Raw genomic sequence first — 24,603 nt, forward strand, 5'->3', positions numbered from 1 at the left:
AAATCTGTATGATACACCTTTAAAGAAAACAAAAAAAAATGTAAAATAAACGATTTCAGCACTCAACTCAATAAGCAATAAATCAGCGAAATGAACCAAAGGAAATTAGGAAGAAGGAATGAATTCATGAAAGTAAAAGTAGAAATTGATAGAACCAAAAGATTGTTCCTGACAAGATCAATACGATTGAGAAACTTTCCGGAAATATTATTTTTAAGAGAAGGAAAGAGGAAATACACAATATAAGAATGAAAAAGGAAATAGAACTACAGACAAAGAACAGTTGAACAACATCACAAGACTATTATGTGACTTGATACCAATACATTATCAAATCTAGGGATGACAGATTCCTTTCTAGGAAAATATATACAACAAAATTCGACTGAAGAAGAGGCAGAGAAACCTGAATAAATCAATGATCATAGATAATATCGAAAAAATTATTTAATACTAGTCTCCCCAAATGCACTGCAACCCAAAAAGATGAAAAGTTTCTGAACTCATGGCTAATCCTTAAACCAAAACCGGGCAAAGATATCAAAACCACACCACACCCACACAGAAGTACAGACTAAAGTTGTGGGTAATATTGATGGGATCTCATGGCTCTGCTTCTCTGGATGGAAACTTGGGGGTAGGCTGGGGGAAGTTTTGTTCTCTCTCAGGCTCCTTGCCTCCTTGTTCTCCCTCTAGTCTGCGGTCTGGTTTCCAGAGTGGCGGCATGTGACAAAGAGAAGCAATGGACAAAACAGAGCAACATATCAACAAATAGTTCAGATCTGTGACAACAATTGGCAATTAGCATTTGTGATATCACATATAACCAGCATCACAGCTACCCTAACCTGATGTCTGCACCTTCCTCCAACCAATCACATTCTCACAGTCCTGACTGGACCCTGTAGAACATGCCATTACCTTGTGTCCACGTGCAGCTCACTGAGCAGTTCACTTTGCATATAGTCCCAGGACAGTTCCACTGCGCCCAGGTAGTATTTTCTTGTGGCACTGAAGCTGAATGGCAAAAGGCACAGAAAGAAGCAGGTGGAGAGTTCTATTTGCATGGCTCGTATTGCTAGAAAATGTTCAACTGAAGAAGCGAAAGAATACTTTTCCTCTAAAATATCTTCAGCTCCCAGGAGAAAAAGGGTAAATTTTCTATGATTTAGAGAAAAGTCCCAAAATTTTTGCTGTGAATTTTAGGGAACTTTACCTGCTGGATATTACAGCAGCATTAGCAGTAAGCAGTAACAGATAAGATTGCTTCCTTTGTGGCAGTGGGAAGCAGCCACAGGAAGAATAGGAAAAGGGAGGCTGAGCTAAATCTTAACCCATTCACTTCTGAGAGTGGTAGGGACACAAGAATGCTGCTTTAGCAGAACCTTTAAGGAAAGGAAGAGAGGGACGGAGAGGTCAAGGTGAAGAGGAGCTTTAATGTGTATTCATATTCCTAGCCTAATCCAGCCTTCTTCCTTAGTAGTAGCAGCAGCAGTAGCAGCAGCAAGAGGTCTGGATGTTGTTGGAGATTCTGGAATCCACTTGCACAAACAAGAGTAACCAGTATTCTAATAGTCTCCCTGTTTCTGCCCTTACCCCTCGAATAGCCACCACCAAGTGACTTTTTAAAACTATAAAGCAGGGGTGCCTGGGTGGCTCAGTCAGTTAAGCTTCCGACCCTTGATTTCGGCTCAGGTCATGATCTCAGGGTTCATGAGTTCAAGCCCCACGTGGGGCTCTGTGCTGACAATGTGGAGCCTGCTTGGGATTCTCTTTCTCTCACTCTCTCTCTCTCTCTCTCAAAAATAAACATCAAGAAAAAAACACAAAAAAATAAAACTATAAACCAGATCATGTCACTCCTTTGCTCAGAACCCTCCACTGGCCTCTGACTTCACTCAGAGTAAAATCCTACGTCTTTACCATGGTCTAGAGTATCTCCCATGATCTGCACGGCCCTTTCCTCCAGACCTCTTGCGGCCTCATATCACTATGGCTACTGGCCTTCTTGCTCTTCCTTAAAATATGAAGCACTCTCTTGCATCTAGACCTTAGCACTTGCTATTTTCTCTACCTAAAACACCTTTCCCCCAGACCTCTACACATTTCCACTTCCATATCTCCTTCAAGTCTTGGCTCACATCTCGCCTTCTCAATGAGCTTAAACATGGCCCGCCACATTTATGTTGTAGCTTGTCTACCTCCACCGGCACTACTGATAAGGCTCCTGGCTTCAGTTCTGTAGATAGCACTCATAACCATCCAGCATTCATGTATTTTTTTTAATCCTGCATTGTAGTTACCTGATGCTTAAGTTGGTTTGCATTGAGGTATGGGATATATCTCCTTACATGAAAAGGTAGCGGTGCTGAGCTTAAGCAGAGGCCCTACTCAGGTTAATGTTTATCTGGGGGGATGAGGGAGGGCCTCAAAGTATAGAAGATAACAGGAAGAAGCTTCACCAGCGTTGCTACAAGAAATGTTATCACTGGGAGCCCAGTTCTGCACAGGTACGAATGTACCTGGGAGCAACTGGTAGGGTACTGTCCAGCTTGGAAAGAAGTAGGAAGAAGCCCCTTTGGTAACCATTTGCTGAGACCTTCTACTAGGCACCAGGATGCAGACATAATAGCTGGCATGTACTATATGCCAGGAACTGATCTAAGTTACTTTACTTTAATGCGGTCTGCTATTCTTGTCTTCATTTTACAGGTGATGAAACTGAAGCACAGAGAGGTTAGGCAACTTGGCCAAGGTCACAGAGGTTGCAAGTGGTAGCATTCCAACCCATGTAATCCAGTTCCGGAAGTCATGCTCCAAACTCCTATGCTACACTTCCATGCACTGGGTACACAGCTTTGAGAAATATAAACAACTGATAGAAGCAATACGTATGATACATGAGTGCCTCACACAAAAGGAAAGTAAGCAGGGGAAGGGAAAAGAGGGGTGTACCAGGTTGCAATTTTAAATGGGCACGGTCATGGAAAGTGTCACCGAGATTACATTTCGGCAAAGGGAGTTTGGCTTCTGCACTGAGAGCAATAGGGAGCCGGGCTAGGGTTCTGAATGGAGGAAGGCTGTGATCAGAATTACCTTTTAGACTGATCTTTCCGTCCGCGGTGGAGAGGACAGACTTCAGGGGGATAAAGAGTAGGAGCAGGTCGACCTGTCAACTGCGGGCAAGAAATGATTGTGACTTGGGCTAAGACGGTAGCAGTGGAGTGTGAGAAATGGCCGGATTCACTGTGAAGGGCTATTGATGGGGGCTGCCGCTGAAGTGGATTTGTGGCGCTGAGAGAGGAGTTCAGAATTAACACCGGTCTTCGGTACGCGGAAGCGGCCACTAACTAGGACGGAGTGAGAGCGACAGGAGTAGCTGCGGGGCGGGGAGACGCGCCCTGGCACAAGCTCCAAGGGCTCCACGGGCCCTGCAGGCAGGGAAGCTCTTCTTTCCAAGAGCTTCTCAGTAAAATCGCAACGGGTTTTTTTTAAATGTCTTTCTGCGCTGGAACGGAGTCGGGCACAGAGCAAGCGCCGATAAATATCTGCTCGACATTTCCATGAACTAACACCACGAGCCAGTGTTATTTTTAATAATGTAATGGGTAAAACAGTCCTTACTAGGGAAGGGCCGGGTCGTGGGCGCGTCCCGGGAATCTGCTAGGTGGGCACGTCAGTCCGGGAAGGCTTTCCGCGCACGCGCGGCTCGGCGCTCCTGCCGGGCGGGGCCGCGGGGCCTTGTGACGCAGCCTGGCGCGCGGGCGGGGCGCCACCTCCGGGCGCGCCGCTCAGCCTCTTCCGCTGCCGCCGTGGGAATGGAAACATCTGGCCCACGTGCCGGAAGCCCGCTCGCGGCGGCGACGGCGGCGCGCCACTCCGTGTCCTATCGCGCCAAACCCCTGCGGCTGTCATCGCGAGACGAGCTCGCCGAAATGGCCGCTTCCAGTCAAGGTAAAGGCGGGCGCGCGCACCGCCGACGCCACGCGGAGCCGCCTCTCTGGGTCCCGGAAGGGGGAGGGCCGCGCGCCGGCGGGTCTCGGCAGAGCTCCCCCGGGAGTCCGGGCCGCTCGCGGCCGGGGAGGGCGCCCTGGGCTCGCCGCTGGCCCGGCCGCTCCCAGGGTCCGGCCAAGGTCAGGCGCCGGGCTGGGACCGAACCGCCCCGAGGCGTTGTCTCCGGTTGGGCTCGCTCAGCCTTCCGGCGCCGCCCCGAACAGCCTAAGCCGGGAAACATTCTGTCCTTGTTCTCGGAAGCACTCTGGCGCTTTCAGACTGAGGCGGCTTCTTTGTCCCTTTGCACGTTCGTCCCCAACACCTGGCAAGCTTCTTTCTGTGCGCAGGGAGCCTCCTCTTGCGCTTTTAATGTCTTCCAAAGAGTAGTACACATCGGATTGTACTTTGAAATCGTTTCTTATTTAGTCCGCGTGGTCAGGAAGATTCCCTGTAATAAAATATACACGGGAGAATGACTTTTAAGTCATGCTTCTTCCCCGACTAAGTATCCTGCTTCAGGTTATATTTAGTTCATTACTGGCTCTCAATATCCTATTGCTAAACAGAGCTATCATCGAAAACCCAATTATGTAAACCCCCCAATTACGTAAATTATGTTAAAAACAAAGGCAGTGAGGATATTCAGAATTCATCACTTCTTAATTATTTGCTGTGTTTCGTTGTTATGTGTGCTCTCGAGGTTATTCACATGTATTGTGTCTATGTGATGGAAACAACAGTATGGTCTGCTGCTGTGCGTCTCTTTCCAGCCCTTAGGGTCGTGATGTCACACCCACCGGGGGTGACTACATAGTGGAAATGGATGTACGCAGCAGATCACTCCCAGCCGGTTGGTAAACATTGACCAGCACCCCACCAAATCTCAGTGACTAGGGGTTCGAATGCACAATTTAATTATTTTCCTGAGGAGTAGACTGCTCTCATTCACTTAAAAAATACAGGTTCAGGGACCCCTTTTGACTGGAGCCCCCTATAGAGCTGATGGGCTTTGGTAAAGTTACATTAAAACAAAACTCAAAACGTATTCTTGTTTTCACTGATATTCTTTAACCCAAGGAGAGAATTTTTTCATCAACACAGCAGTAATGTCTTCCTGTTGTGTTGTGCTGGTGCTTAATGTTACATTAGAAAAATAATTTTTCATGGCGCCTGGTGGCTCAGGCTGTTGAGCCTCCCACCGGTATCCGACTTCAGCTCAGGTCATGATCTCATCGTTCATGGGTTCCAGCCCTGCATTGGAGTCTGTGCTGACAGCTGGGAGCCTGGAGCCTGCTTCTGATTCTGTGTCTCCCTCTTTCTCTGCCCCTCCCCTGCTCATGCTCCATCTCTCTCTCTCTCTCTCTCTCTCTCTCTCTCTCTCTCTCTCAAAAATAAACATTAAAAGAAAGAAAAATAATTTTTATGTAACTACTTGTGAAGCCATTAGAAGACCCAGTTCCTCACGTGTCCATATTTTGGTTCTGTTAAATTGGGGTCTGTGATCCATCTTGAAGTATATTTCGTGTCTGATGTAAGGTAGGGATTGCATTTTTTTTTCAGTACAGATAACTAGTAGTTCTAACACAATTTGTTAAGAAGACTCTTTCTCCATTAAATTACCTTGGTGCCACGTTACTGAAAATCACATGACCGTATGTGTAGATCTACTTGTGGACTCTGTATTCTCTTCCATTTATAATATTTGTGTATCCTTAGGTTAGTGGTACACCGTCAAATATGGTAGCTGTGTAAGTCTTGACATTAGGCAGCTGTAGTATTCTGTAGCTTTATGAGAAGTCTTGAAATTCCTTTAACTTTGTTCTCCCCCCCCCCAAAATTGTTTTGACCACTTGTGGCACATTAGATTTTCCTAAGCAACTGCAACGATATCTCCCATTCCTGCTCTTTTCTCGGTGTGACTTTGATACTCCTCCCACTCAGTGATGGGATCTATGCATTCCCTCTTGAATCTGCATAAGGGTTTGTGACCACTTCTACAGAATGTGGTAGAAGTAACGCTGCATGGCTTCTGGGGCTAGGTCTTAAATGGTTTTCATAGCTTCTGGCTGGCCCTCATGCTCCTTCACTCCATTGGTCTCTACTACTTGCCTTGGGCCATCCACCCTTGAGCCTAGGCACCATGCTGTAAGGAAGCCCAAATTAACCTACATAGAGAAGTAGCCTGTATATGTCAGTGTGGGAGATGATTCCAGACCTTCTGCCTGTAAGCCTTCCAGCGGAATCCTCACACATCGTGTAACAGGGGTAAACTGTAACACTATATCCTATCTGAATCCTGATCCACAGAGTTTAAGAGCATTATAAATGATTCTTTAGCTCCATGAAGGTTTGGCATAATTTGCCATAGTAGCTGGAACACTACTCAAGGAAGTCTTTTGCACCTCCAAATACATTTTGGAACCAGCCTGTCAATTTCTAGATAAAAACCTACCTTTTGACTGGGATGGTGTTGAGTCTATACATCAATATGGAGAGAATGAACATTTTAATAATATTGCCTTGCAAATCATAGTACATATCTCCATTAATTTCAGTCATTTTCACTGTTTCCCTGCAGTGTTTTGTTCTTTATTATAGTGCAGAGGTCTTGTGCGTATTTCATTAAATTTATCCCTGCATTATCTTCTCACAGAGAAAGGGATTAGACATTTTGTTAACTCTTTCTCCTTTCTTGGGCAAATCACTTAACCTCTGAGCCTCCATTTCTTTTTTTTTTTAATGTTTATTTATATATTTTCAGAGAGTGCACAAGCAGGGGAGGGGCAGAGAGAGGGAGAGAGAGAATCCCAAGCAGTCTCCGCATTGTCAGCACAGAGCCCGATGCGGGGCTCTAGCTCAGGAACGGTGAGATCATGACCTGAGCCGAAACCAAGAGTCAGATGCTTAACCGACTGAGCCCCCCAGGCACCCCTGAGCTTCCATTTCTTGATTAGAAAGTGGAGTTAATAAATAGTACCTTTTTTTTGTACCTACTATGTTCTGTGGATTTAATTAGAAATATGTATTTGTTGCTTAGCACATTTCCTGGTAAGCATTGTCTAGTAAGAGTTCAATAAAACATTACCGTTTATCCTTATTATCAATGGAGATTCATATAGTAGTAAGAATTTGTGAATTTGTGGGCTACTGAATAGTACTGAGTGACTCTTCAAAAAGGAGAGGCAAGGGCACCTGGGCGGCTCAGTCAGTTAAGTGTCTGACTTTGGCTCAGGTTATGATCTCACGGCTCATGAGTTTGAGTGCTGCATTAGGCTCTGTGCTCACAGCTCAGAGCCTGGAGCCTGCTTTGGATTCTGTGTCTCCTTCTCTGCCCCTCCCCCAATTGCACTCTGTCTCTGTCTCAAAAATAAACATTAAAAGGAGAGGCAAATGAAAAAAAATCCGTTTCATTTAAGATACTAATTATTACTAGCAGGCTTTTGTAGGTCCTTTGCTTGTTTTTAAATTCGAGAGGAAAAATTAGAGCACTAATTCTAAATTGTCTAGTTATTTTTTTCTCTAAGGCAGCTATTATTTGTTGATTTTATTCTGATTTTTAAAAATGCTATCCACGATTTCAGAGTTAATTTACTATTTAAAATATAATAATATTTGGAGGTTCTTATTACAATACCTGTTTCTTAAAAATCTCAATCTAGTTAAGAATTGTGATTTATTGTAAAAGTAAGTATTTTCTTATTCCGTATCTTAATTCTTGTAGGAAACTTTGAGAGAAATTTTGAGTCACTGGACCTTGCAGAATTTGCTAAAAAGCAGCCATGGTGGCGCAAGCTATTTGGGCAGGAATCTGGGCCCTCAGCTGAAAAATACAGCGTGGCGACCCAGCTGGTAATTGGAGGTGTCACTGGATGGTAAGTGATATGAAAGATGTCCAGTATCTTTTTTTGCATGATTTAGTATTGCACTCGTGGGAACCACCTCCTTAACCAGTGAAAACACATGAACTTTTGTGAAATTGATCACTTAATGTGTAGCATTCATCTAAACATCTTGTTAAAGTGCTACTTAATGGTTGTGGTTATACACGTGAGTATTTATTACATTCCAGGCAGTATTTTGAGTATTTATATATTTCATTTCCTTTTCACAACTCTTGAAATTGGTACTGGTATTATCTATCCTCATTTTTTTCCAGTTTTATCAAGAAATAAATATGCATCACTGGGTAAGTTTAAGGTATATAGCATGATGGTTTCACTTACATATATTGTGAAATGGTTACCACAGTAGGTTCAATGAACATTCATCATCTCGTATACATACAGTAAAAAGAGAAGAAAATACTTTCTCCTTGTGATGAGAACTCTCAGGATCTACTCTCATAACCATTTTCTTATACAGCAGTGTTAGCTGCAGACATTACATTGTACGTTATGTCCCTAATACTTATTTATAACTCCAAGTTTGTACCTTTTGACCACCTTCATCTAGTTCCCCCTCCCCCAGCCCCCTGTAACCACAAATCTGATGTCTTTTTCTATGAGTTTTGTGTTTATTTTAGACTGTACACATAAGAAATTGCACATGGGGTGCCTGGGTGGCTCAGTTGGTTGAGCATCCGACTTTGGCGCAGGTCATGATCTCGCGGTTCATGACTTTGAGTCCCACGTTGGGTTCTGTGCTGACAGCTTGGAGCCTAGAGCCTGCTTCGGATTCTGTGTCTCCCTCTCTCTCTGTCCCTCCCCTGCTTGAGCTCTGTCTCTCACTCTTAAAAATAAACATTAAATTTGAAAAAGTTTTTTAAATAAGGGATTGCACATATAAGATCTCACATATAAGTGAGATCTTGCAGTATTTGTCTTTATTTGTCTGACTTACCTCACTCAGCATCATGTCCTCAAGGTGAATCCATGTTGTCACAATTGATAGGATTCCCCCCCCCTTATGGCTGAATAATAGTCCATTGTGTGTGTGTGTGTGTGTGTGTGTGTGTGTGTGTGTGTGTGTGTGTGTGTGAAAATATCTCTCTATAGATAGATAGATCATATCTCATGTTTTTTCACCCATTGATCAACACGTAGGTTGTTTCCATGTCTTGGCTATTGTGAACAGTGATGCAGTGAACATGGGGGTGCAAATATCTTTTTGAGTTCATGTTTTAATTTCCTTTAGATGTATTCCCAGAGGTGGAATTGCTGGATCATATGGCAGTTCTATTTTTAGTTTTTTGAGGCACCTCCATATTGTTTTCCACAATGGCTGTACCAGTTTACAGTCCCAGCAAGAGTACACAAGGGTTCCCTTTTCTCCACACTGAGAAGTGGAGAATGCAAAAATACACAAATATGTAAAGTATGTATATAGATAGCTCATTTCCTTTTCACAACAACTCTGAAATTGGTACTGTAATCATTCTCATTTTATAGGAACTAAGGCTTAGAAGGTCCAGGGTCTCAGCGCCAGAAAGTGGTATACTAGGGAGCTAGCCGCTTGTTTCTTAGCTGTGTCAGATGATAACGTTCTTAATGTGACACAGCCTATGGATTTATTTGTAGTAAATTCAACAGGTTTAATAGATTTAGTCAGGAAGACATAATGCATCAATCTCATCTCTCCATTCTACATTTAAAACTCCTATTGTACAACATAATCTATAGAACAGCGCATATGATATTAATGAATACATATGGAGTGAGCACCTGTTTAACAGACACTCAGGTTGAAAACATGTGGCTGGCACCCCAAAAACTCTAGAGATGAACGCTGTCCTGAACTCCTTGCTTTTCTTTTTACTTTTAACAGCAGTTCAATCAGGAAATATTATACTGTCGTTGACCTGCTTTTGAACTTTAAATAGACACACTTGTGTATTCTTTTGAGTCTTCCCTTTTTTCTCAACTTCTTTCGTATACACGACCATGCGTGTAGTTGTAGTTCCTTTGTTTTCATTGGTGTTTAGAATTCCATCAGATGAGTATACCACAGTGTTCTTATCCAGGTGATGACTGACACTTGGGTTGGTTCAATTTTTGGCTAATTTAAACACTGCTGATATGAACACTCCATATAAATTTCCTGGTCCATACATATGCACTTTTTTGTAGGGTCTAGACCCAGGAGTTGAATTGCTGGGTCGTGAGGTTTAAGTGTCTTCAGCTTTGCTGGGTAATGTCAAACTGTTACTTGATTTGAAAAACCACTTTCCAAAAGTGATTGTAACTGTTTGCCTCTCCACAGCAAGGGTTGATGTTCCTGATGCTGTACATTCTTGTAAGCACTTGGTACTGCCAGACCGAAAGTTTTGGTGGTCTGATCGTGGCATCTCACATGGTTTTCGTTGCATTTCCCTGAGTACTGGTGGAATTGAACAGCTTTTACGTGTGTTCCATGACCCTTCTGGACCTCGTCTTTGATGAAGTCTCATTTTTAATCTTTTGTAATTTTTCTCTTAAGTTGTCATTCTTTTTCTTATTGAGAGTTGTAAGCATTCTTTATGTATTCTGAATACGAGTTCTTTATTGGTTGTACATTTTGCAGGTATTTTTGCACATTCTGCATTATGTGATTGTCTTTTCATTTGCCTTTTGGTGTCTTTTGATGAACGTGTAGTATTTTCAATGTCAATTTTATCGATCTTTACCTAAATAGTTAGTAATTTTTATGTTCTGTTGAAGTAATTTTTTTTGCCTACCCCACATGCTAGAACTTTGTTGTTTTACCTTTCACATTTACATTTATAAATCCACCCGGAATCGTTTTTGGTGTTTAGTGTTGGTCGACACTTCTTTCTTTTTTTCCACGTACAATACCCACTTGTCCCAACTCACTTTATTGGATATGCTGTCCTCCCCCCAGTGCTCTGCCATGTGTCAGACCTGTGTGTGTGTGTGTGTGTGTGTGTGTGTGTGTGTGTGGAACCGCAACTGCCATCTTGGTTTTTAGGAATTTCTTGGCTGTTCTTTATTATTTTTTTAACAGTTTAATAAATTGGCATATCATAAGATACGGTTGTTTAAAGTATACAATTTGATAAATTTTGGCATATACACACCTATAAATCATCACCACAATCAAGGTAATGAGCACATCTATCACTCTAAAAGTTTCTTCATACCTCTTCATAATCCCTTTTATGCCTCTATCAACCACTGATCTGCTTTTTATCACTACAGATTACTTTGCATCTTCTAGAATTATAGATAAATGGAATTATACAGTATGTGTTCTTGTTTGGCTGCTTTCTTGTGCTTAGCATGTTAACTTGGAGGTTCATCTGTGCTGTTTTTTTTTTTTTTTAAATCAGTTGTTCATTCCTTTTTATTGCTGAGTAGTAATCTGCTGTGTGGATGAACCATTTTGTTTATCCATTTACCTTTGTTAGATACAGGTTTGTTTCCACTTTGGGGGTAAAACTGCTGTGAACACTTGTGTACAAGTCTCTGTGAATGTATGCTTTCATTTCTTTTGGGTCAATACCTGTGAATAATATGGCTGGGGATTATAGGTGGAATGCTTTAATTTCTTAAGAACTTGCCATATGCTTTTCTAAAGTGCCTGTACTATCTTATACCTCTACCAGCCCTAACACTTTGGCAGTATGTCGTTTTGATCACAGCCATCCTGGTGGGTGGAAAGTGGTATCTCATTGTGGCTTTAATTTGCATTTCACTAACGATTAATGATGTCAGCATCTGTTCATGGGTTTATTTTTGCCATCCATATATCTTTGATGAGGTATCTGTTTTCTTTTCTCCATATTTTTATTGGGATGTTGATTTTCTCATAACAGAGTTATGAGAGTTCTTCACTCCAGGTACAAGTTTTATATCAGATATGTGGTTTGCAAATAAATTCTTCTACTCTATAGCAGTTTATTATCTTAACAGTAAAGAACAGAAGTTCTGAACCTTGAAATGTAAGTTATTGGCTCTTTCTTTTATACCTGTAGCTTTTGGTGTCATGTGTGAGAATATTTTCCTGACCCAGGATCACCAAGATTTTCTTCCGTGTTCTCTTCTAGATGATATATAGGTTTAGATTTTTCGGTTAGGACCATGATCCATTGATCCATTTTGATTTGCTTTTTGTTTATGTTGCAAGGTAGGAATCTAAGTTCTTTATTTGCATATGATATGTAATTGTGTCCACATGGTTTGATGAATAGACTATACTTCTCTATACTGAATTGCTTTTGCACTCGTGTCAAAAATCAACTAACTATATATTTCTGAACTTTTTTTTTTTAGATTTTATTTTTACGTAATCTCTACCCCCACTGTGGGGCTTGAACTCATGACCCTGAGATCAAGAGTCACATGCTCTTCCCACTGAGCCAGCCAGGCACCCCTGTTTCTAAACTCTTTGTTAAGTTGATTTGTCTATCTTTGTGCTAGCATCACACTGTTTTGATCACGATAACTTTATAATAAGTCATGAAATCAGGTAGCATAAATCTTACAACGTTGTTTTTCTAAGTTGATTTGACTGTTCTGGGTACACAGCATTTTCTTTTTTTTTTTTTTTTAATATATGAAATTTATTGTCAAATTGGTTTCCATATAACACCCAGTGCAGCATTTTCATATGAAGTTTAGAATAAGCTTGCTGCCAATTTCTACCAAAAGCCTGATATGATTTTGACTGGCATTGCATTGATCCATAAACATGGTTTATGGATTGGTTTGGGTTTCTTTTAATTTCTCCCAGCAGTGCTTTGTAGGTCTTGCACATCTTCTTTTTGATGCTATCGTAAATGGTATTTTAAAATATCAATTTTGGATTGTTCATTGCTTATATATAGAAACACAATTGGAACTCACGAACTGCAAGATCATGACCTGAGCCGAAGTCGGACACTCAACCAACTGAGCCACCCAGGCACCCCTAAAAGTTTTTTTAAATTTTTTTTAAGTTTATTTATTTTTGAGAGAGAGAGAGAGAGAGAGAGAGAGAGAGAGAGAGAGAGAGAGATCATGAGCGGGGGAGGGGCAGAGAGCGAGGGAGACACAGAATCCGAAGAAGACTCCAGGTTCCAAGCTGTCAGCACAGAGCCCGACTCGGGGCTCAAACCCATGAACTGTGAGATCATGACCTGAGCTGAAGTCAGTTGCCCAACCGACTGAGCCACTCAGGCACCCTGCAACCTAAAAGCTTTAAGGGATTTGCTCAAAATTAGTAAGTGGTAGAGGTAAAATTTGAATCAGGGTCTTTCTGAGTGCAGAGCCTTTGTTCCTTATGTTGTATAAGAGTGGGAAGGAGCTGGATCATCCCAAGGTAATTACGATCTGAACATTGTTAGAAGTACATGTTTCTGTGTATTTGACAGCTTGTCGACTTGTCTGATATTGGTTTGGTTTTTGTAGGTGCACGGGTTTCATATTCCAGAAGGTTGGAAAGTTGGCTGCAACCGCTGTGGGAGGTGGATTTTTTCTCCTTCAGGTCTGTATGTGACGTGTTCCGGGGTGTTTGGAAGTCCCCCTTGCCCATGGGGAATGTGATGTGAGGAGCCGTACTTGAGTCCTGGCTGTATTACACCAGCACAGCCTTTGCCCTTGTTTTCAGCATACTATCTGAAATTCTAGTGAGCATTTGAGTCCACTTTCATCAACTACTAGTCACATTTTATTTCATAATTTATAACAGGGAATATTCCTTATCATAGTTCCCTCATAGGGTTTTCAAGACCAGTTGAAATATGAAACGTGATTTCAAAAATATGAAGTGTGATGCAAGTACCTTGTGATACTATTATTTTGCCCAGGGCACATTGATCCCAGAGCAGCCAAGGAGACGAGGGCTAAATGATATTCAGTCTTGTGTGTTTGGCCCGGAGTTGATTTCAGAACTACTGGGTATTGATTCTCTGAGGCAGCATTTGGCATTGCTTTGCACACCTGACTCCACATTGGAATCACCTGAGGACGTTTAAAGACCGCTGGTGCTTGAGACCTCGTCCCCCCGCCACCGCCCCCCGATTCCATAGGAGGTAGATGCAGTTGCCCATCTGAGTACTTGTACACCCCTGGAGAAGCACTGCTCTGTAGGGGACAGAACTTGTTGGATTGTGCCACAGTCTCCAAATTCCTAGCCCTTTGCCTCCTTCCATGGTTGACAGCCCTCACTTCAGCAAGGTCGGTGCTGCCTTCGAACTGCAGGTGCAGTGAGTCTCCCAGATGGGTCAGGGGAAGAAGGACCGTGCAGGAGGAGGGGGCTGGCACCTGGCGGGCCAGGGTAGAGGCCGGGGCCCGGCTCAGTTGGGTGTAGTATTTCTCTCTCACAGTTTCCATGGGTCAGAAGTTCGGGGAGGGGAGGGTGTGTGCTTGTGGCCGGAGGTCCCACGTAGTTACATGGGGGAGGTGGCTGCTTCAGGGCCGGGCCTCGCTTCGTCTCTCAAGGAGGTCAGACTCGCTGCAAGTCGTGGGCCCCCTCATATCTCCCCCTCTCTCCTTCCTCCTGCCCCGTGGGGCAGAAGTGCAGTGACAGCTCTCTCCCTGTGCTCCCCCAACCTTGCCCCAGACTCTGTAAATACCTTAATGTTGCTTTCAAATATCTTTTTTCTTTCACCTAAAGCTTTCTTCACTTGAAGTATAATTGACATACAATGTGAGTTTCAGGCGTACAACAGAACGGTTCAGTATTGATATACGTGACAGAATGTCTCAATCTGAGCGTACCCTCTGTTTTTTGGAGGGGCAGTGACTGACAGAAGCAATTGCTACTAGAAACGCTTCCTTGCTGAGGGAGGTGAGACCTGGAGAGTCCATGCTGTGCACTCACGCTACTGGTCACCAGAGGGATGCGGGTGGCGCTAGGCCTGACGTTTCACACAGGGATCCAGGTTCCTTTCCTTCGTACTCGTCATTGTGCTAGCGGCATGTAGTGAGTCTTCCCTCAGTATTTGTAGTGTGGCATCTGTCATATGTCAATCCAGACGTGTGGATCTGATTCGAGTTGTCTGGTCAACTTTCTACTTGATAGTTGGTAATACAGGCTCCTCCCCATATCATTCAGGAGCATCGTGGCTGCTTTCATAATTTTTGCTTGTCCTTCTAAATTTTAGAACAGGCTTGTCAATTATTTTCAAAAATTCTGTTGAAATTTTTACTGGAATTGCATGAGAACGATATAGATAAATTTGGGGAAAATTAAGATCTTTTATGATAATGTGTCACGTGTGAATATGTACTTTCCATTTATTTAGGTCTTTAATGTCTTTGCATAGAATTTAAAATTTTTCATCCATATATCCCGTATACCTCTGCCTTGATTTCCTTCCTAGATACCTTAGGGCTTTAGTTGCACTTGTGGCTTTCCTTGGCCACTCACCCTCAGCCCCCAAACTTTCCAGTTGGACTTAGAATGGCACAACTAATAACGTGGGACATCTTTTCCTGTGCTTATTTGCTGTCCACATCTCCTTTTTGACAAAGTGTCTATTCAGGTCTTTTGCCCATTTTTAAATTGTGTTGTCCATTTCTGTACTTTTTCTTTTGTCCCATTAAAGGGATATTAAAGGGTTGTAAATCCTAAAATCAGGTAGTGTGATTCCTCCAATTCTCTTCTTTTTCAGAATCATTTTAGCTGTTCTAATCCCTTTGCCTTTCCGTAGACCTTTTATTTTTATTATTTTTTTTTATTTTAGCATGTGAGCAGGGGAGGGAGTAGAGGGAGAGAGAGATAGAGAATCCACATCCACGCTGAGTGTAGAGCCTGACACGGGACTTGATCCCACTACCCTGAGATCATGACCTGAGCCGAGATCAAGAGTCATACACTCAACCAACTGAGCCACCCAGGTGCCTTCCATGTACATTTTAGAAGCAGCTTGTTTGTGTATCTGTAAAACTCCTGCTGGGGTTGGGATCGCAATAACTCTGTAGCTCAACTTGGAAAGAATCGGACATCATTTCTTCATCAAGTCTTCAATTCCATGTGGATGGCCTGTCTCACCATTTATTTGTTCATCTTTAAATTCTTCAGCATTTTGTGGTTTTCAGCATGCAGATCCTATTTGATTTTTGTTTCGATTTCTATCTAGTATTTATTTTACAGCTATTATAAATCATGAATTTTATTCCCATTTCCAGCTGTTTCACTTGCTAGCAAAAAGAATACGATTGATTTTGTGTGTTGCTCTTGTATTCTGCAGCCTTGCTTAAACTCCCCTTTTTCCCCAAATGAGGCAGTTTATTAACACAGCATATGTTTTAATGCTTCTTGTTGGCAGCTGCCACCTGTCTCGCATTCCGTCCACATCTCTCTGTCCCTGAGGTGTCAGTTTGCAGCCCCCATCTTGGTCCCTTTCCACCATTTTATGCCCCTCTAGGGCTTGGAGGACCCTGCAGGCCACACTCTTTGAGCCTCTGTTGAAGTGGCTGGGCATGACCCCACTTCTCTGACGTTCCCTGTAGATCTTGGTCATGGAGCTGACGCCAGCGTCAGCCTGGAGGTACAGCTGTCATGCTGTGGAAGCAGCTCGTGTGTAGAACCAGTTCTCATCATAGGGAGCAAGCTCTTTTTTTTAAGTTTATTTATTTATTTTGAGAGGTGGGGGCAGACAGAGGAGGGAGAGGATCACAGGCGGCAGTGTGGGGCCTGACGCAGGACCCAAACCCACGAACCGTGAGATCATGACGAGCTGGAGTTAGATGCTTAACTGCCTGAGCCACCCAGGTGCCCCTGAATTTCTTTTAATGTTTATTTATTTTTGAGAGAGAGAGAGACAGACAGACAGACAGAGTGCCAGTAGGGGAGGGGCAGAGAGAGAGGGAGACACAGAATCTGAAGCGGGCTCCAGGCTCTGAGCTGTCAGCACGGAGCCCAATGTGGGGCTTGAACCCACAGACCGGGAGATCATGACCTGAGCCAAAGTTGGACACTTAACTGACTGAGCCACCCAGCACTCCAGTTTATTTTTTGTGTTGGATTCTTTGAGATTATGTAGACAGAGATGTCTACAAATAGCAACAATTTGCCTCCTTTCTGATCTGGAGAAGAATTTCAGTTTTTATGAATACTAATGTTTTGTATATTATATGGACTGAAAATACTTTTTCCAGCCTGGTTTGGGTGGGTGACTGGTCGGTGGTGCCGTGAAATAAAACAGAGACTAGAGGAAGAGCCACAATGCTCTGTAGGAGACTACAGAGAGGAGAGTTTCAATTTGAGATACTTTGAGAAATCCAAACTTCGGTGGAGAGAAGCGGTATCAGTGGAAGATTCATTGGTGGGGTATAATCAGTCTCTTCATTCCTGGGACAACATTAATCCATCAGAAAACAACATACTTGAATCATTTTTTTTTTTAACTTTATTTATTTTCAGAGAGAGCACAAGTGGGAGAGGGGCAGAGAGAGAGAATCCCAGGCAGGCTTTGCACTGTCAGTGAGGAGCCCCGTGTGGGGCTCGATCTCATGAACTGTGAGATCATGACCTGAGCTGAAATCAAGAGTAGGACCCTCAACTGACTGAGCCCCCCAGATGCCCCTACTTGAATCATTTTTATCCTATTCACACATTCTCATTGAAATTGGTTTTTTTTGAGTTTTAGTGTTTGTGTCTGCCGTCTTTATAAAGAGAAGTAGGCATATTCTATATGTATATTTGGTTGTATTTTTCTCAGTGCCCAGTATATGAAGTTGCTCGTAAGAAATCTCTGTGCAGCCATGTCCTAGAGGATTTCTTTCTGAGCAACAGCGATGACTACATTGTCAGAAAACTCGTGCTTATGTTGGCTCGAAGGTCAGTAAGGTGTCTTCACCTGAAATCTTGAGTTTGGGTTTCCATTCTGATTTTCATCTTACCATTTTATATTTTTAAACGAACTTAAAAGTTCTTAGTGAGGGATAAGAGTACAAATAAAGTAAAACAGTTGCCAGCGGTCACCAAAGGCCAGTCTGTTGATCTGGCATCAGGCATGGGGTCTTGCACATAGGGTGGACACTGAAATGTGGAGTGAATGTCATTGTCATGCAATGAACGGGATGGCAGATGTCTCCAGAAATGGAAAATCAGATAGGTTTTTGATAATGTGCTTCAGTGATTAACCCTAGTGAACAGAAATAACAAGCCTATCTTTCTTATTTCTTGCTGTCATTATTGAAACTCTAGCTTGCAAACCATACTGGGTACATCAAGATTGACTGGCAGCGAGTAGAGAAGGACATGAAGAAAGCCAAGGAACAACTGAAGATCCGTAAGAGCAGCCAGATACCCAGCGAGGTCAAAAGCAAAGCAGAGGAGGTGAGACTGTTTTGTTTGCCTGCAGTGTGAAAAGTGTCGGCCTTAGATGGAGTACCTTCACCTCAGAGGCCTTGTTTCACAGCCGGGTAATGTGTTGGTGGCCTTTATCAGTGACCAAGAACACAAAGTGATACGTGTACGTACGTGGCTGGGTCATGCCTTGAATTTCTTGTGGGAACTGGGGCAGTGTGGCAAATGGGATATAGATGGCTTTAAGTCATACTTTGTCTCCATGCACACCCTTCTCTGAAATGTCTATGTTTTACACGTACAGAGAGTAGCAGGAGTATCCAGCCCAGAGGTGGGCAAACTTTTTTCATAAAGGGCCAGACGATAAATATTTCCAGCCTTGTAGGCCCTGTGGCCTCTGTCACAACTACTGAGCTCCATCACGTTGCATGAAAATACCCACAGATGATATGCAGACAAGTGGGTGTGGCTGTGTCACGAGGAAACTTTATTTCAAACAGGCAGCCGGCTGGTTTTGGGTTACAGGCTGTATTGTGCCAAGCCTGCTCTACCGCATAGAACCAGGTCTGGTTATACCGGCTGGCGCTTGGACAGGAGAAGTCCTTCCTTTTCAAAAGACTGTATTTCGCTTCTTCTTTATTACCTCTAGAAATATGTTAAGGGTGTAAGGAAATAAGTGCACTGCAGTGGGGAGCAAGAAATAAATAGGATCAAGGAGTCAAGAAGGTGCCTTCTACCTTGCACGGCCTGGAGCCATGCTCTTCTGCATTCACAGAGAAAGGGGTTGGAATGAGTGCAGAGGGAGGATTTAGAGGTAAATTGCAACAGGCCTTGGCCTTGAAATACTGCCAAATGATGGTAACAAAATAAAACAGGTTAAACCCAGAAGGACCGAGAGAACAGGAAAAGAATGCCAGAAGACAAGAAACGTCAGCAAATTTTCAGAAGTTGAAAAGCAGATGGATGAATGGTAAATGAGTTAGCAGACTAGAAAGTACTGAACGGACAAGTCCCCTCACCAGGCGCATAATGGCAGTCTCTCTGTGGTGGTGGGTGGCAGGCCGAAACTGGTCCTTTGCCCAGAATGGAAAGGAGCATCTGTGAGGGCCCAGGAGTGCAGGTGGTCCCTCCCACTCCTATCCCCCCACCTCAAGCTCAGGGTTATGAAACTGACACTGTTTTCATTTTCCCAAAAGTTTATTGTTCAGGTGTTTACAAAAGTAATACATGATTGTTGAAAACTTCTTCAAAGACGTGGGAAGTGTATATAGTCAAAGGTATTAGCCTAATGTTTGATTAGAACTAACTATTGACTCACAGAGGGAATTTGTTATAAACTAACCAAAAGGTTTGTAATTGATTCCACAAATTTTTGTATTCCTGTTCATGGTCTGGAGCTGTCACAGGCCCCGGGGTTAGCGGCTGGTTCCCCCCTCAGAGCCCATGCTCTTACCTGGGAAGCCAGGGAATGAGGATGAGAAATTCAGTGTTTAGCAGTAAAATCATCAGTGACTTTGGCAACAGCAGTTTTGGTGGGGTGGTGGAGTTGAAGGCCAAATGGTAGCAAGTTGAGGAATGAGTAGGAAGTAAGAAAAAGATAATGAATGGAAACAATTACTTCAGGAATTCGTATGATTTTTTTCACTCCCCCTGATGGTAGATGGCAAAAGACAAGGCCTCAAGTCCAGGGGACAAGTGGAACTGACATAGGGAGACGTAGACATAGTGGGAGGAAGAGTGCTAGAGAGCCCCAGAGGAGAAGGCCGGGGTGTGAGTGGCTTAAATGGTTGGGAGATGAACTCACCACTTTGCTTGAGTTCATGAAATGATTAGGCTGGGATATTGGATGTGTTGTCGCAATGAGTGCTTTTCAGTTTTAATTTTTTTTAATGTTTATTTATATTTGAGAGAGAGAGAGAGAGACAGAGCACAAGTCGGGTAGGGGCAGAGAGAGAAGGAGACACAGAATCTGAAGCAGGCTCCAGGCTCCGAGCTGTCAGCAGAAAGCTTGACGAGGGGCTCGAACTCATGAACCATGAGATCATAATCTGAGCCAAAGTCAGATGCTTAACCAACTGAGCCACCAAGGCGCCCCATCAGTGAATGCTTTCTAAGGTGATAGTTGTACTTGGGGAAAAGAGGCAGTCTGAATGACTTACCAAAGGTCTCTCCAATGGAAATTGATAGAGCATGGTCATCGGATCCAAAGGGTGCTGAGTGCATGTTCTGAGCTGCAGATGAGTAGACAGCAGGTAGAGGCTTTGTGAACTTAAGATATCCTTATTTTAATCATCTTCTGATGCGTTGAGGTGTGAGAATGCAAATCTGTGGCATCTAATTGAGAAGAGGCCTCAGAGGGGAGTGGGTGGGTAGATGGACAGATGGACTGATGGATGGACAGGATGAGTGGGTAGAGAGATTTGGAGAAAAGACTTCAGAATGAGCAGCCTCTATTGGAAAGTAGGTGTCAGAGAGAATGGAAGAAGTGAATTTGGAAACTGTAGGGGCACCTGAGTGTCTTAGTCAGTTAAGCATGCGACTCTTGATTTTGGCTCAGGTCATGATCTCACAGTTTGTGGGTTCGAGCTCCATGTTGGGCTCTGTGCTGACAGTGTGGAGCCTGCTTGGGATCCTCTCTCTTCCTCTCTGTCTACCCCTCCCCTGCTCTCTCTCTCAAAAAAATTGTGTATATGTGTGTGTGTGTATAGATGTATATGTGTATATATGTATGTATGTATATGTATATATATATATGCATACACATACACACATATATATATATAAACTTAAATTGTAAGCTGTCACCAGTTTATTGAATACAGCTTTATTCTTTTCCCATAACTTCCCTGTGAACTCTGTCCTTCCCTGTTCCTGAATGAATTCTCAGGCAGATTTCTTAGCTCTGTAACAGACATTACTGAAGACCGAACCCAAGGAGTTGCCTTTGGCTTCTCCTTCTAATCCCTCATATGGCTAGTCATCCATTCGAAGTCCCATCTTGAAACCATCTCTTGAATTTCATCACTTCACACCCCTGCTACCGCCTTGATCAGAGAGCCCATGTTGTGGGGATTGCATAGGGTAAAAGACACGTGATTCCGAATAATAAGGTCCTTAGCAAAACAACCCATTTGTGCTCTGTTCTGTTTCTAGGTAGTGTCATTTGTGAAGAAGAACATTCTAGTGACTGGTGGATTTTTCGGAGGCTTTCTACTTGGCATGGCATCCTAAAGAGGTCAACTTCACTTCCATTATTCCTGTGTTTTCCAGCCAGCAGCCTCTACACTCCATCATAGACATCAAGTATCTCCTGCTTCTCTTCTTCTGTGCCTTCCTCCTCCCTGCTGCGGCATATCTGAATGGCTTCTATAGGCATCTGTCGGTACAAGTTGATATGGCCCTACTCTGAGCTCGATGGCAACGGAAGAGACCATAGACGTTAGCTCTTCTCCCAGCACACTCCCCACTTGACTAATCTGTAGGTCAGCAAAAATGTTCCTTTCCCTCCTCCCATATAAGATACTTAACAGAGCATGGTATAAGATGGCCCAGCTTGGAGGATGAGTGGATCCTCAGAGGTTGTCGCAGACTTGCTTTGGAAAGAAATAATAAGCATATAGATACCTTATGTGTTGCATGGAAAGGAACTGAATATATTTGCCTTTAAGCATGAAAGACTTGGTATCTTGGTGTCTACTTTCTTTTTTTTAGTTGCTTTTAGATTACAGAAAGAGAGCTATTTATATGCTTGCTGTAATTATCCTGACCAAAATGGCAGTATAAGCACTATAATTGAAAAATCTGAATATGGAATGAACTTGTGCTGAGCTGAAGGTATTGTGTTTGGAGGGAACGTCTTTAGGGAAACCAACCAATAGATACACTGTTGAATGGTCAAACTTAGTGAATCACTTAAAGGTGTTAAGATACTATCCAGGGATGTATTCCACCATAAAGCAACTCATGGCTATTTCCACAGGGTTTTTTCATGGTGAAATAAGTGACTTTAGGTGGGAGATGGAAGAAGCTCTTGGATTTTTATCTCATAGGAACGGTTTTAAGCTTTGAAACGTTAAGTATTATTTACCTCTTGTCAAAACTTTAGGGGTAGCCATAGTTCCTGTGTGAAATTCTACTACTTCTCTACCTAGTTGGTATGAAATATCTCACATTTGAGCCACAGTTTTAAAGAGCTGGCGTTCCAGGCATTCAGAGTGGAGAACAATAGCAGCGACATGTGTGAAGTAAATTGTTGCCATCCTCCAACACTGTGTCAGTGACCCCACCTCTTCGAATTATTCTTCAAAATAAAAGTTTACAGACACATACACATGCTTAGAATCTTAGCACATTTTGTTATAATAGCCCATTACCATGTCTGCAGCCTCATCTAGAATATCCACTTCTGGAGGGTAAGGCTTGTGTCTTCACCGTTACGATGGAACTGAGCACTTAGTAGGTGTTCAGTGTTTGTTGAATATATGAACGATGACCTCATATAAATGTATCCAGAAAAGGGACTGATCTAAAGAATTCTTGGAGACTTTTTGAGTTCTGAGAATGCAGAAAACTTAGAATTCCTAAACTTGCAGCTGATTGTTTGCAAAATGTATGTTTTTAAGGCCTTCTTTTAAAACATTTGCCTTTTTACTAATCTTGGGAATGATGTATTGACTTTGTAAATTGTAGCTACCAATGGATGTGTGGAACTTTTTAGAATTCATCCACCTGCATTTTCCCCCTTACTTTAAGGCAACATGAAAGTTTTGCTTATAATTTGTATGAAGCATCCTCAAATCATAATGGTATGAGGCTCTGTGTTGCATATTTTGTATAAGAACTTAAAAACTTGCTATTACTTTTTATTATGAAAACATATATGAAAACTTTATTATGAAAACAGATATATCTAAAAGTAGAGAAAGTACAATGAGCCTCATATATCTTATCACCTACCTGCAGTGATCATCAGATTATAGCTTGTTTTATCAAGTGTTTTGAAACAAATACAGATGTATCATTTCATTATATTTAAGTACGTGTCTCTAAAAGGTAACAACTGTTTTTAAAAATCATGAATACAGTACCCTACTGTCATACCAAAAACTTAAGAGTAATCCCTTAATATCATCAGTTATCCGGCCAGTTTTCAAAATTTCCCATCTCCAAGGTTTTACATTTTGGTTTGTTTGAATCAGTATCCATATGACATATACCCACATTGCATTCAGATGGTCTGTTTAAGTCTCTTTTAATCCTGTATGTTCTTTTTTGCTTGTTTGTTTGTTTGTTTGTTTGTTTGTTTTTGGCCTGCAATATATTTATTGAAGACACTGAGTTATTTGTCCCTTAATTTTTCCCATTCTGCTTCTGAGGCCTGGGTCCCTGGGTTATGCTATGTCATTCACCCAGCCCAATAGAATGGTGACTGATTTACTTAAGTAAGTCATAACTGAAGTGCCCTGTGCCCCTGTGGGTTGCATGACAGGGAGAGTGGCCACTGGCTGCCTCTCTAGTGGGGTGGGAGTTGCCTTATATCCATCCGTTTTTCCGTGATTATTGGCCATGACAACAGAGATGGGCAGGTCATTCTAAGCTTTGAGCAGGTTGTCGTAGATAATAGGTTGAAATAAGATCCATAGGCCTCTCCTGAAGTTTATTCCCAGCTGGCTGCTTCTGGGCCCTAAGGTGCACGGTGAAGGTCAGTGTTGCAGGTCGGCCTCCCGCTGCCGCTGTGAGAATGAGCCTGAGCTCTGCCCACCGCTCTGGGGCCTGTGGGGGAGGACTGGGTGCGTGCATTTGTGGAGTCTCTACTTTGAGGCCCTGTTGCCAGCGGCATTGCTTGAAGATAGTGAAGTGGGAGGTAAGATTTCCCCCCAAAGAACAGCTGCCAGCCCTTCGTGCAAAACCGAGCTACGAGGAGCCGGCAACTATTTTCATTTGATTACCGAGGCCTGTTTAGCGAGGCACGCTTTTCTCCAGTACCCCGGGTGCAATAACGTGTTGGGCTTCCTTTTTAGTGGTGGAGGAAGAGACCGGTTTTTCCTTGACCGACAGAGGTATGCAGCGTGGCCGGGGTTTTGGCGCCCCCTGCTGGCAGGCGTGTGGTAACAGCACATTTGGGCCTGCCCTACCCGGTGGCCCGAACACTCGTGAGGTTTTTCTCCCCTTTGCCCCTCGGCCCCGTGCATCCCACCGCGCCCTGTCTGTCCCCTCCCGAGTCACCTTGGCTCCTCCCGGCGTCCTCGCACTCCGGGCCACCCTCTGACCCACAGTCGCTCCCGCGATGGGACTAGGTAGGATGGGGACGTGGGCCTGATAAGAGCAGAGCTCTAATGCCTGAGTTCCTTCTCCCTGAAGTTCGCCCTGGTGTCACAGGAGATGGGAAAGGGGTCCGGGGTCGCTTTCAGTTTAGGGCTGCTGCCGCTCAGCCTCAAA

The 24,603-nt window shown here is 43.2% G+C and overlaps 2 protein-coding genes across 3 annotated transcripts in view; one reads left to right on the top strand and one right to left on the bottom strand.

The window, feature by feature from the left end:
- F8 (coagulation factor VIII) overlaps positions 1-3,678 on the bottom strand; it is a 131,052-nt gene extending 127,374 nt beyond the window's left edge. Inside the window, exons 1-3 of one of the 2 annotated variants that reach the window (XM_045051148.1) lie at positions 3,625-3,678; positions 3,097-3,176; positions 922-1,017 (exon numbers count right to left, since the gene is read on the bottom strand). In XM_045051148.1, the coding sequence (XP_044907083.1) occupies positions 922-962 (41 nt within the window). In that variant the 5' untranslated portion in view covers positions 963-1,017; positions 3,097-3,176; positions 3,625-3,678. Of the gene's footprint in view, positions 1-921; positions 1,282-3,096; positions 3,177-3,624 lie in introns of those variants that run through there. The other variant, XM_004001054.5, reaches the window with a different exon arrangement.
- Positions 3,679-3,789: 111 nt separating this feature from the next.
- Positions 3,790-23,502, top strand: FUNDC2 (FUN14 domain containing 2). Its single transcript, XM_004001055.6, has 5 exons — positions 3,790-3,954; positions 7,715-7,865; positions 13,317-13,392; positions 18,064-18,195; positions 21,319-23,502. Exons 1-5 carry the CDS (start codon positions 3,819-3,821, stop codon positions 21,394-21,396), a joined length of 573 nt encoding a protein of 190 aa, XP_004001104.1. The 5' UTR covers positions 3,790-3,818; the 3' UTR covers positions 21,397-23,502.
- The last annotated feature ends 1,101 nt before the right edge of the window (positions 23,503-24,603 follow it).

The sequence above is a fragment of the Felis catus genome, chromosome X, assembly GCF_018350175.1.
Source record: "Felis catus isolate Fca126 chromosome X, F.catus_Fca126_mat1.0, whole genome shotgun sequence".
In the NCBI taxonomy this organism is placed as follows: domain Eukaryota; kingdom Metazoa; phylum Chordata; class Mammalia; order Carnivora; family Felidae; genus Felis; species Felis catus.